This window comes from Rhinolophus ferrumequinum, chromosome 4, assembly GCF_004115265.2.
Source record: "Rhinolophus ferrumequinum isolate MPI-CBG mRhiFer1 chromosome 4, mRhiFer1_v1.p, whole genome shotgun sequence".
In the NCBI taxonomy this organism is placed as follows: domain Eukaryota; kingdom Metazoa; phylum Chordata; class Mammalia; order Chiroptera; family Rhinolophidae; genus Rhinolophus; species Rhinolophus ferrumequinum.
Window position 1 is genome coordinate 46,172,154 of NC_046287.1, and position 13,720 is coordinate 46,185,873.

The following is a 13,720-nucleotide window of genomic DNA, read 5'->3' on the forward strand; positions in this document are numbered from 1 at the left end:
CATGGTGGATCATATCAGACGGAACTCTGGCTTAAAAATCATGGTGTTAACAGATATTTGCACCAATTAGAACCATGTACTTTGGGTAATGGTAGTGTCAGGTGTTCTCATCACCAACTTCTTTCATTCTTAATTTTACCTGGAACACTTAGTAAGGGGAGTTTACTCTGAGCAGGATAGCAATTTGTTGAACGCAGAGGAAGTATGCTGAAAATTCCAGAAACTCCAGAAATAAGAATTAAGGGGTAGAATGAAAAACTGTAAGGCTTTGCTAAGTTTCTCTTGCTAGACCTCTTTTCTCAAATGCTATCCTTGGCTCTGAATGTTCAAGACTCTGCTTTCTTAGCTAAGTTAGTTAGACTCAATTTAAGACTTATATTTTAATCCAGGTTTCACTAATGATAATTACTTAGCATGTGCTTTCTACTCTCATGGTAATCTCAGCATGGTAGAGCTGCTGGTGAGTCTAACCCAGAAGTTAGACTTTTGCCCCCTCGGGCATCCCTGGACTTTCATGTTGTTCCCTCCTTCACTTCATGTGGGTCTCTGGGCTCATGTAGAGGCTCATGCATACTGACGATCCTCTAACATTCTTTGCCCCCAAATATCCACCTTCTAATTCTTTACACTATTGTATTTTTCTATATAGTACAGAGCCAACCTGTCATAGCAATGAAAAGAAGATGAAAAACAAATAGAAATTATCATATATTTGTTTACTTGCTTATCATCTCTTTTACTAGAATGTAAGCTCCTGCAGGGCAGAGATGATGTCTTATTTCTCCACTACTCCTCATCACTTAGAACAGGATCTGGCATATAATGAACACATGATAAACACATGATTGAGTTAGTACATAAACGAATGAGTGATGACAAAAAAATTCTTGTAGAAATAAAATTTTATTTCCTAGTATGTATAGCCCTGAAATTACAGACATTAGATCTAGATTCTAGAATATTTGGAATATAGTAAACACTCAAAGGTAATGATATGAATCATTCCTATCAAATGCTTTGAATGTCTTTAATTTCAGTCAAATTCAACGGATATGTCATTTTTGTGTCACTATCTTAGGGAAGCCATTTGCTTTGAGGATTGTCTGGAATTTTCTACAGTTTTTTTTCTGTACGTGGACATTTAATTTGCTTCCTGAGTCTCTTGATTTCCTCTAAGGAGATATGACAATGTGACAGAAAGACCCAGGCACGAGAATTGTCGGAGCAGTCATTTAAATACATTTTCATGATCATGTTTTCAAAATTCAAAGCACTGCTTAGAACTTACATCTTGAGTCAGAGTTTCAAGAGATTTCCCTCTGCTGATCCTCTGGCTGTTTGATCCGTGTCTCAGTGATCTGAAACAACCACAACCAACGGGTCAAGACATCTCAAGAAGAAATTTTGACTTAAGCAATCACTATTATAAAAAAATAAATAAATAAACAGCTTCTCTGATAGCATCACAAAATCTTATTATTTCTTTTTGTAGCAAAAGTTTTAGTCCATCCAAATGTCTTTGATCTCATCTAACAAAATTCAGAATTTTTCCTTCTGATCTTAAGAGTGAGGATTTGGCCATCACCAATGAAAAGGTTTTTGAAAGATTTTTTTGTTTTGAATCTTCGAATCTGATTGTGAATCTTTTACCGTTACCACCAACAAATAGAACCCATATGGAGGAGGATTCTAATCAGCTTCTAACCAGAGCTGTGCCCAGTGAACACTTTCTGTAAAACTCCTTCACTTAATTTCTTGGTAGCCTCATCTCCTGGTGTATTTACCTGCGCTCTTGGCGGATGTGATGCTGCACACTGAGAATTGACCTTTCCTTTGCCGGCTGCCCCTCAAATGATCCACTCAGCATGCGCTGTCGAGTGCAAGCTCTGGGAAGAAAAGGAGCCAAAGATAAATGCGTGATCTGTACACTTGGGATGAATAATGCATAACTGCTCATTACTCTTATTATTTTTAAGGTAACACCAATGATAAGGTAAAATATAGCAAATGACAACATAACCATGGAGGAAAAGGAGCTTTAGGCTTTGTGTGAAGAACACTTACAAACAGAACTGTCATAGCTATTAAAGAAGGGTTGGAAAATAAACAGAAAGCTCCTGCCCCCGACCCCCACCCCTCCACATGATTTGCCTCCTCAAGTCCCAAATAGGAGAGCATCTGTCAGGGTTCTCTAAGCAGTAGGGTCAGCCTGACCATAATCATGATGCTGGTCTTGGATCTAGACAAGGAGGTTTCTAATAAAAGCCCTTAGGGGAGGATTTGTCCACCAGGCCCCTGGGGTGATGGGATATATGTTCCAAGAAAATTTTGTAGACCTCTAGGAAAATCAGAAAGCATAAAGTTAAAGGTACAAATTAACAATACACAGAAGTAACTAAAGCTGGAGTCAATACCTAGAGAAACCTTAGTCTAAAGCCTGTGGCTTACAGGTAACCAGTTACCACTTATATCACAGCTACAAAACTCTGAAGACTTTTAGAAACACATTCCCTTTTTCACAATGGGGTGACTGATGCCTGTGGTGTGAATGATTTGGAGAGAACAAAATTTCTTCTCCAGAAAGCTCTCTCCAACTGGAAATGACACAAATTCCCTTGATGTTGTAGTCAGGTGGAAAAAAAATAACACAGGGGTTAAGAGAAATGTGTTCCAGAGATGACACTGTCAGGAACTAGCTGAGTGACCTTTCAGCTCAGTTCCTTTATGGGGAACATGAGGAGAAGGCCCTGATCTGAAAGAAAACTCAGAGGCTTGCAATGCAATGACTATATGATATGACCCTATTGGCTCAACACCTGACCTCTGGTACTACTGTCATTGCTGCACATAACACTTTTATACTTATGTTTCTTAAAATGCATTTCTAGACTGGCTTTGAGTCATGGTATCACTGTCTGTTTCAGAGTTAAGATATTTGAGAAAAGATGTATGTCTGTTTAGCATACTTAAAACAGCAGCTTTTATGATGCCATGTGTATATTTAAGTAAACGCTTTTGGTGCCAATGAAGATAAGTTGGATGAACACCTATGGAAAATCATACACACGCAATGAATGTAAGTACATTACAGGAAATAGAGCCCAAATAATCACTAGTCTTAGTTTAATAAGCAACATGAACCATTGTGACATAAAATCCAAGTCAAAATTTTATTGGACAATTTTATTGGATTTATGACAATGATATACAGAGATTGTGTATATTTCCAGGACTAGGATGACGTCACATAGGAAGACACATTTGTAAATAGGCTGAGTTGACAAAGGTATAGTGCAATCTTATAATGTGTATACTAAGGATTATTTTTCCACCAGAGAACTGAAAATTATGAAGCCATCCTGAGAAAACCTATTTGGAAAACGGTGTGATTCTGGCACAGACGGACAGAGCCCTGACATTCGTATAAACCACGAAGACTTAACCTGAAGCCCCCATCTCAGTAACTTTTATTTATTTATTTTTTTATCACAAGACTCTCCCCTAAAGTAGTTGAGACTTATAGGCCTTAAGTATAAAGCACAAACAACTGAATTATAATGTGCCTGTTTGAGTTGGGTGTCCTGCTATATATGAAATGAATGAACTGGCTTTAAGCTGCCTGTCATAAAGGACGACTGCCTGAATTTGCCCCACAGGCAAGTCCGAGGCTGCCTGGGCATTCTTTCTGGGGAAGAGTTAGCACAGCATCTGCTGACTCAAGGGCCTGAAGGATGTCCCAGCTCCTGGGTCAGTGTAACCCATGCCCATGTGGCCTCTGTGAATCCTGCTGAGACACCCTGCTCTAAATACAAGACAACTAGGTCTCCATGGAGACCCGTTGCTATTGGAAAGACTCCCCCAACCCCTGACATCTCTTCTATCTCCTCCACCAATGGCATGGCTGCAAGGGTGGTGAGAAGCAAGTCCCTTTCCCTCTGGTTTGAGGTTACTTCTGTCTTTCCGATTGGGTCTAGAGACTTTAGAAAATAGTACTAAAACGAGCTGGGGTTCAGCCACACATGTGAACCTTTGTTCTCTGTATGATTCAATCATTTTGGGAGGGGGGCTGGCATTTATCTCTACCCCGCAATCAGAAAACCTGTTCTTAAGCAGGCTGAGACAGCCATTTAAATGTATATGATATGCAAAACATTTGCTTTCCTTTCCTTTTCCTACCACTTTCTTCTATAACACTGTTTGCTAGTACAATTTAAAACTAGATAATGATAGGAGAAAAATAAAGTGCTCAGTAACGCTGGGCCAGTTAAAAGGTGTCACAAGTGACTTGAGCTAAGCATAAACCTCAGTGATTTCTATTTCCTCACTGAGAGGGCCCTGTCAGGATCTTCCTGTTCTCTGAGCAGAGGCTGCTTACCTACCTCCTCACGTCTGGGGCTCCAAAGGTACCCACACAATCTGAGCCAAGTGAAGTCAGGCAGATGGGACCATCTTGCCTTTGGTAAGAGGTCATCTTTGGTGCCTCAGGATCAGTGTGACTGGTCTCCTGTGCCAGCTCCACACCCCAGCACCCCATCTCCAAGTCTGGGACGAAAACAACGGAAATGTCTCCATCTTCATTTAGCAGTGCTCTTGTTCAGTCTCTTCTTGGACCAAATGTTCTGATACCTCTTTCTTTCCATTGAGTATTTCCTATGGCTTTTGAACTAGAAAACTCAGTAGGTGCTCAATAAATATTTGTTAAATGAATGAACCTTGAAATTCTGTGAAGATCAAATATTTTAATTTCTTTTTCAATCACTTCATACTTATGAAGAAAGGAAATAATCACAAACAAAACAGCATGTGTTTGAAATATGCTTTTTAAAAAAGTTAAATAGTCTTAATTTTATTTCAAGTTGGAATATTGTGCCATCAAGAAATGAGCTGCATACCTATAATAGATGAGACCTGAGACTGTCATGAAAAAAAAAGTTAGACATTGCTTCTTGCGAGTAGAAAATTTATAAATCTTCATCTATATTCTGAGTGAACGTTGTTAAAGAAATATTTTATTTTTTTATCAATAAGGAATTTGAGACTTTTAATATTACCAATATTTTAGTAAAAGACCTCCTCAGAAGGAGATGTACTTGAATGTTCAATTAAGTCATATTTTGCTACTTTTAATTTTTCATTAGAATTTAGATGACTTTTGGTCTCATAAAGATAACAGAAATATATTTTCAGAAAGAAAATGTTCATTTTTTTGCTGCCTAGAGAAAAAGCAAAGGTAATGGCATTGAAAAAATACACTGGTCTTGAGGGAAGGTCTCGCTTTTCTTAGAAAGACCGATAGAGTCACGGTATTTAGGTCTTCAGGGTCTTCTATCTCTTCATAATGGCAGGTACTAGAAAGCCAGTTTCCTAGAAACTCCATCTAGTGGCTTAATATTAAAAAAAAAAAAAAAAAATTGTCTGCCAGCTTGGCTTCTGGAACTGGGAGGCACAAGGCTTCAAGTGTCTGGTGAAAAATAATGAAGTCTTTTGTCTTGTCTGAGTGAGGAAATTCTCCATTATGCAGGCATATGTAATCCCTTTATTCCTGCTCCCTGGAGGAGAATTACAGTGAAGCATTTTCCTTTTCCCAGTTGGGGTTAATGTTATGCCCTCTCTACCTTTGAAAGTAAAACAAGACTAGGACCCCTGATGATGATTCAAATGTGGGAATATTCTTCAGCAAACACACATTCCCAGTTGCAAAAATATTACCCCTGGTTTCTTGCCAAGCCTTTGAAAAAAAACATATGAAAGATTGATTCTTCTTTTCTGCATTGCCTTTGTGCTGTGGAATTTCAATTGCCCCTTACATGACAGATATATATATATATATATATATATATATATATATATATATATATATATATATATATATATAATCTTTTATGGAGGCTGAGGGAAGAGAATCATGTCTTAAGAAATTGTCTCTATTTTTCTTGACATTTCTCCATCTAAAATATTTTTAAATTGGCTCAAAGATTATGGTTACATGTGAGATCTTTGGAGCTTTATTAGCCTTTAAACACCACTAGTTGTTTATAGAAACAGTAGCAGGGGGTCCTCAGTTTCTTTCTTCTCTGTCTCCATGTCTTCTTTCTTAATGTTCCAGAACAAAGGTGTGGGAAAGCTAGTATATTCTGTAATGAAAAAGAGAGGCCTATGAGTCTTTAAATTATTTTCATTCATTATAGAAAAGTTAGATGACACGATACCATCTAGTATTAAATATAATTACCATCTAAAAGAAGGGCAGTGTAACCTGGCAGAGCATGAAATTTGAGGGATTTTACTCAAACCTTGAGCTCCACAAGGTAACATATTGTAAAATATTGTCTGATGTTGGTTAATATAATGTAATCACATAAATAGATGACAGGCAAATAGTCTTTTCATGGTAATTATGTAAAACTATGATTGTAGAATTGTGTAAGAAAACAGATAATGAGTATTTCTTGGGAAGGGCTCTTACCTGACTTTACTGAAGTGACACGTTGATCGTCCAAAGTAGAGACAACAGCGGATACTAATGGGTGAGTTCCTTTGTAGTGGCCTCTTGCTGCTCTGAATAAAAAGCTGCATTTTTATCATAGTGAATACCCCACTCCTTTGTGAAACAGCCCAGTTCTGAGTAAATGGACATGGTTCTTTAAAGAAACAGCAGATTAGTGCTTTCCAATCTTGTGTTCATAAAAATGTTTTTATACATAGGCATGTAAATACATGGGCAACTAGAACTTCATTGCAGATTGAAAAATAAAAAAGAAAGTAACTCATAGGAAATCCGTGTCTTTAGTGAATCTATTAAAATTCAGCAAATAAAATTATGAAACCCCACATTATTCATTGGGGTTCAACTTTAGTAACCCAATTACTGACTCAGAAAAATGTAAATTACAATGCAAAGACTAAACTTTTTATTATAATAAAAGTAAAATTTGGCAAATGTTTCATAAACCTTATGAACCAATTTTTCCACAGAGATGCATTTTTCTATAATATTTATTCCTTTACCCTCCAATGATAAAACAGTAAGAGAAACTTTGTTAAAATATCTTCCCGCATCTGTTAGGTAAAACTTAACAGCAGCTCTCTTAATCCAGAACAATGTTATAATTACTTTGGAGAGTATTCCAAAATAATCTACAAAGCAGATACTATCTCAATGAAATATAATATATTTTGATGATCACAAATTAGGTACTACCTAGAAAAACATCTTAGAATATATATGGTGATGGATGTTAACTAGGCTTATTGTGTTGATCATTTTGCAATACATAAACATCCCTCAAATCACTGTTGTATACCTGAAACTAATATAATGTTATATGTCAATTATATGTGAATAAAAAATTTAATGGTTGAATGAAAGAAAGTTTGGTTGTTAAAGAGCAATATCTATGCACATTTATTTAAATTTTTCTAAATTTAAAATTTTGCTTCAATAAAGATACATTTTGCCACTTTGAATTTTTTCACTATTTTATGTTGTATACAAATGCATATACCCACAGATCTCATCTTCTGTTTACTGTTCGTTGAATACATTTAATTTCCATTTATCCACTTAGTCTTTCAACTACTCTACACAAGAATTTTTAAGTGTTATGAAAACCTTAAAAAGAAAAATCAACAACTAGGCAGCTTAATAGAATTATAGATAAATATTACAGTAATATTTAGATTAAATTTTGATTAGTATATATTTTAACATTAATATATGCAATATCAATAATTAGTGTGTAGTATATTGCTATTTACAACACATTAAATGTATTTAATAAATTGGATGTTAATAATTTAATATTTAATCAATTTTGGGCATATTAATGCCCTACACTCCATTATCTTAAAACTTCAGGTTATTTTCGACAAATGTTAGTCATAAAAAGTTGTTGATGTGTCAGGAGGTTTACTCAACTTCAGGGGTATCTGTCTGTCTTCTTCTCATCCACAGGGCCAGCCCAGCACTGTTTCCTCCCTCATACTCCACTGAGCAGCTGGCAAGTCTAGCCCAAAGGTCTGTGAGATGCTGCAGGCACTCAGGCCTTCTCAGTGGTACTGAGTGTATCTTGCTACTTGTGCCCAGAATGTGGAGCTGCAGAGAACTAACATGACTTTATCCAAAGTTGCTGAATTGCTGGGCTAACCAATGAAACTATGAGGTGTGATCAAACAACATGGTGAATGTTTAAATAAAAAAAATTATTACAGTAAAAGACACATTGCCATTAACCCCCCCTGAAAATATTCCTCCTCTCTTCGAACACACTTATCCTGTCATTCCTGCCACTTTCTGAAGCAGTTCTGGAAGTCCTCTTCTGTGAATATCTTTATTTGCTCTGTTGTGGCTGCCTTGATGTCCTGAATCATTTTGACTTTGGGGAAGAGCCAGACGTTGCAAGGTACCAGATCCAGTGAATAAGGTGGATGAGGACACACCATAATGTTTTTATTTGACAGAAATTGCTGTATTCCAGAAGTGATGTGTGACACGGAGCATTGTCATGATGGAGGATGATTGATGGCACACTTTAAAACACACCTTTTCTCAACCATAGCTCACATCCGACTGACTGCACCAAACAAGTTAAAACTTGTCACACACGGTTACTAAGGTTCGACCCACCACTTCCTGTATTGAAGATCCCTGCCTTTCCATTGGATGGCACTTGGAAGCAGTATTCACCATATTTTGTGATCACAACAGAAAAGTTCCATGTCACACATCGCTTCTGGTACAGCAATTTCTGTCAAATGAAAACATTATGCTGCGTCCTCATCCACCTTATTCACCAGATGTGACATCATACGACTTCTGGTTCTTCCTCAAAGTCAAAATTACCATGAAATGTAAATGTTTTGAATTGATAAAGGACATTGAGGCAGCCACTAGGGTTCAACCTAAGACTCTCACAAAAGAGGACTTCCAGAATTGCTTCAGAAAGTGGCAAGAATGATGAGATAAGTGTGTTTGAAGCAAGGGGAAGTATTCTGAGGGGGACAAATGACAATATGTCTTTTACTGTAATAATTTTAAAAAATTTAAATATTCACTGCATTGTTTGCTCACACCTTGTATAATTCAAAAAGGAGAATTTGCCAAATGGGAAAAAACAAATAGGGTGAGATGCTAATGCTTTGCATTATTAAGCTCTCTTAGCCGTCCCAGTAAATTGGGACCAGTTAATTGGGACAGCTTCAGGAAATTGGAAGCTCTGGGTCTAGACAAGAAAGAACAGAATAAGAATGAAGAGGTTCTTTTCCCTTTCCTCAAAGTTCCCTTGTCATATATGATGTTCACACAAGAACAGGTGACCCTTTGGAGGGAATCACTGGGATGTGAATTCCTTCCTCTAGAAAACTCCATGATCTCCTCAATCTCTACAATACCAGGTTCATCCTCTCTTTCAGAGGAATATGACTAGAGGAGAGCCCACGTGTCAGCTCATCTGTCCAGGAACATGGGGAAAGAGAGCTGGGAGAACAGGGCCATCAGAGAGGCCAGAGACAAAGAGAAACACTTCTCATTCAGCCTACAGCCCATGAAGGACCACTCCTAGGTAAATCGTCATCCACCCAGAAGTTACAGAACTCCAATGTGATGTGCACACTGAAAGTTCCAGGTAGGCAATTACAACCCATGAAGAAGACGATGTCACGCTGTTCTCAGCCATAGCCCTCTGTGCTCCCTATGATGGCAAGTTCTGTTCCAGCTGCTCCTTGTGCCCTGTTCATTAGCCCCTCTTATCCAACTATTTTGTTTAAACCCTGCCCACAATCAGGCATCACCTGCCAAGTCAATCAGGCCAAACTTTACCAATACCTTGACCATGCCCTCGCTTTCATTTGCTAGTTGTCTCTGTAAGATACTGGTCTCCACTTGTTTGATTAGTCTCCTGCCAAAGTCTATTATTTAGGTCTCCTACTTTTGAGATAGGACTGTTTTTTTCTGGCACATCCAAGCAGTGGAGAATATAACAGTGTGCTTCCGGCATTATAGAAGATCACGGTTCTCCATGCCCGGGACTTCTAGGTAGCTATAAGCAATGTCAACCTCGGTTGATGAATCTATGTTGTTAGTTGGGGAGTACATCCATCAAATATCCAGCTAAATGATCTGAACAAATAATCCGATGGTACTTTGAAGATGTTAGCAAGCCTAGTTTAACTGAGCACAGAACTGCAGCTGATAGACTGTTTCCAGCTGGGTGAGCAAGAAACTTGATATCAACTGAGAAAAGGGTACACTGATTTATCAAAAGCATTTTATGCTCCTCAGATAGTCTCTGCTGGGCAACAGTGTAGACTTCTGAAGCAAGCCCTTGAGGATCTGCTTTGAAGGTGACTGTCAATTTCCTGCATCTCGGGGGCAACTGTGGTTCTCTCTTGGACTTAACTACTAATAATGGAAAATTACCTACACAGCGCTTTACAGATACTAACTTGTTTAACCCTCCTCACCTATGAGGCAGGGTCTAGTAATTTAAGACCTAATTTAACAGATGAGAAAACTGAGGTGCAGAGAGATTAAATAACTTGCCCAAAGTCAAATATCCATGAAGCCAGGATTCTGACCCAGTTTGGCTACTGAGCCACCAAGTGACACATGACGGCACAGTGTTCATTTACTTATGAGGCTGCTTATATACCCACTTGACAAATGAAGGAACAGCCTTCCCCAGGACTCACCACTGCTCAGATTTGCAGCCAAGTGTGGTTGATTGCAAAGTCTGTCCTCTTTTCATTTCTATTACATCAACACAGCTTATCGTATATGACTGTATGAATCTGGAAAGGAATGAGGTCACCTTTGTAGGTCAGTGTCAAGAAGTCCACACAATGCCAGTCCAGAAGCGACTTTGCCTGAATTGGTTCATCCATCAGGGTCTGAGATGTGAGTTGCAACCAATATCCAACAAAAGATCTTCTATTAAGATACTTCTATGTATTACCCTAAGATAACACATGGCTGGATCTCCTCTACTATGGGAAGTTTTATGGAGGGTGTGGAGAGAGAAGGAAAAGACTGGAGAGAGTTATGGTTCTAGAGATTTAAATTGCCCCAAAGAGTAAGGATGCCAGTAGCCCATATGGTGCCTTTGCATAAATTGGAAAAATATGCACCTTCTTCTTGAGGGATGTAGTCCTACGCCAGGGGGTGCTGCTTGGCAATGGTCATACGCCTGAGCAGGTACAGTGGGGGCTGGGTTTCAGCTTCTAATTGCCCCCGTGATCTGGCACCTTTGTATCATGCATAACCTGTATGGAGACCCCGAGGAGCAGCCACAAGTGTGGGAAAAACAAGGGATTTAGAGTTTGTCAACAGTGAGCATGAGAATGGTTTCCTCTATAATTTAAAAGCATAAATTAAAAAAAAAAATAAAACATAGTGTGGTGGTTAATACATGGATTTCAGAGTCACACAGGCCAGGGTTTGATTCCTGGCTATCTGACTCTCTGACCTGATGACAGCGTGACCTCAGGTAAGTCAGGTAACCTTTCTGAGTTAATTCCTTCTTCTCTAAAAGAGAGCTAATAATCTTCATCTTTCCGAGTTGCTATGAGGACCTAATGGCAGAGAGCATGTAAAAGAGCACAGTGTTTGGCATGTAGTCATTTTCTAATAAATGGGCGAACTTAATTGTATAAGTTGTTGGGGACACATAAATATGGCTCCCTATTTGGGAAATCATGTTGTAGTTGATAATGATGATCGATGTGATATCCAAGATTGTTATCATTGTATGTAATCTTGGGAAAAATTACTTATCCTTCTAAGATTGAGTTTTGTCATATATAACATGGGGGTAATAATGGTATTTCTTCTACATAGGTGTGTTGTACAGATTAAATGAGATAACATACACAAGAGCTTAGTACCATACATGAATCTGAGAAGCGTTAATTATTCATTCTTTTCCCACCCCCCCATTTCTTCTTCTTCTAGCTTCACGTAAAAAAGGCATTTTCATGGCATAATGAAATATAATGTAAGGTATGAAACACAGATACTGGGATTGTTGTTCATTTTATTGTATGGTACATTTTAGATAAATGATTTTCATTGTTAAAGTCACTCAATAGGGAACCATCACTATACTATCTATGAATTTTCTTGTCCCCATTATGTTCAGAAATCTAGAGATATTACTGAAGGCTCCTACATCTAACTAGTGTCATAAATATTTCCTAAGGGCAAACATTGTGAACCCCTTGAGGAAATAATGTATGTGTCCAGTATCTCAGAAAATGTCTGGCATATAGAAGATATACAGAAATAGTCTTCAGGGAATGAATAAATGTCTTAGGGGCACTTTCTTTCAGAAAGAAAATCCAGCTAATGTCATTTAAAAACGTATAGCTTAATAAATGTGTAGTGATTTTATTTACATTTAAGTAGTATATAAATTGTACTTGTAGTCAATAAAAATAATTCTCTTAAAATGAAAAGAGAAAAACTAATCCTACATATGTCATTTAATTGTATTTAATTTTTTTGTAGTACATAGCATTCAACTAAAGGCTATTATTTAGACTTTAAAAAATTATTAATATAAGTGCATATCCAGGACAATTTTGTCATAGATCTAAATATCAGAATGCAAATATCATACCAGACTGAGCATTCAAAAAGGTTATAAAGATATTGTCGTAATAAATGCATTACTGATGGCAAACCACAAGAGAATGAAACTTTCTAAAATAGTGCAAAATGTTTATTTTATTTTGATGTTTCTCTATGCATTCAGCCTAGCAGGGATAATAATGCATTTTTGCTCAATTTCAAGGCTCTGAATTAGAGAAATCTCAGTAGCAGCAGTGATATTTTTGAAAGCACACTGCTATTTGTTTTGATTTCATCTGAAGTAGTGGAAAGGTCACTGCCTTTCGAAGGAAGCTTTCTTTAGTGGAGCTGAACGGTATAGTCAAAATCAAAACAACAGTGAATTTAATAGCAAACCTGGATTTAATAATTTAGGTGGTGAGACATCTTGTCTCCCACAATACTCTCCATATAAGTCTTGAAAAAAACAAACAAACAAAAAACACAACATAGATGTCTGTTTGTGCCAAATGAGTCACCTGCATTTAAACATGTGACAGTATCCTCAAGTTCCGTAAAAATGGCCCACTTTTGTTTCTCATCAAAGAATTCCCAAATATAGCCAGAAATTCATTTCTATTTCTCAAGGTGCCAGTTAATTTTAAAAAGGAATAAGTAGAAGAACACAAATTAAAGATCATTATGTGTAGAAAAGGGTGACTCCACCAATGATTCAAATATCTCAAACTCCAGGGCCCTTTCTCTCTGAAAAACTTTTTCCTTTGTGGGCTTGAATTTCCTGTTTATAAGAAATTCCACATACTGGAATCATGGGGATCCTGCTTCAAATGGAAGATGGATATTTGGGAGTGTGGGTCCCCTGAGAACTGAGACCACTAGCAGCCCTGCAGCCTAATTATTTGTACCAAGAACTAAGTCCTCTCCATCAATATGACTTTACTATTCATTCCAGGAAATGCCTGTACAGGATTTAAGGCCATTAACCAATAAATAATTTCATTGTTCGCTTTAGGAAGTTTCTAAACATGCATTTATCTGAACTACAGACTAATGAACTAGCCCCTTTCTCTGGACAATAAGTCACTCAACTGGTGAACCAGTCATCTAAAAATAATTAGTTCTCATCAGGACTCAGGCCGACCCTGCCCAGCTAGG

General features: G+C 37.6%; 1 protein-coding gene across 4 annotated transcripts in view; it reads right to left on the reverse strand.

Moving 5' to 3' along the window:
* Window positions 1–13,720, reverse strand: part of NALCN (sodium leak channel, non-selective) — a 315,292-nt gene that overhangs the window by 42,776 nt on the left and 258,796 nt on the right. For 3 of the 4 annotated variants that reach the window (XM_033104830.1, XM_033104828.1, XM_033104829.1), the window contains 2 exons: window positions 1,785–1,886; window positions 1,289–1,358 (listed from right to left, as the gene is read on the reverse strand). In XM_033104830.1, coding sequence (XP_032960721.1) covers window positions 1,289–1,358; window positions 1,785–1,886 — 172 coding nt within the window. Of the gene's footprint in view, window positions 1–1,288; window positions 1,359–1,784; window positions 1,887–6,466; window positions 6,554–13,720 lie in introns of all 4 variants that reach the window. The other variant, XM_033104832.1, reaches the window with a different exon arrangement.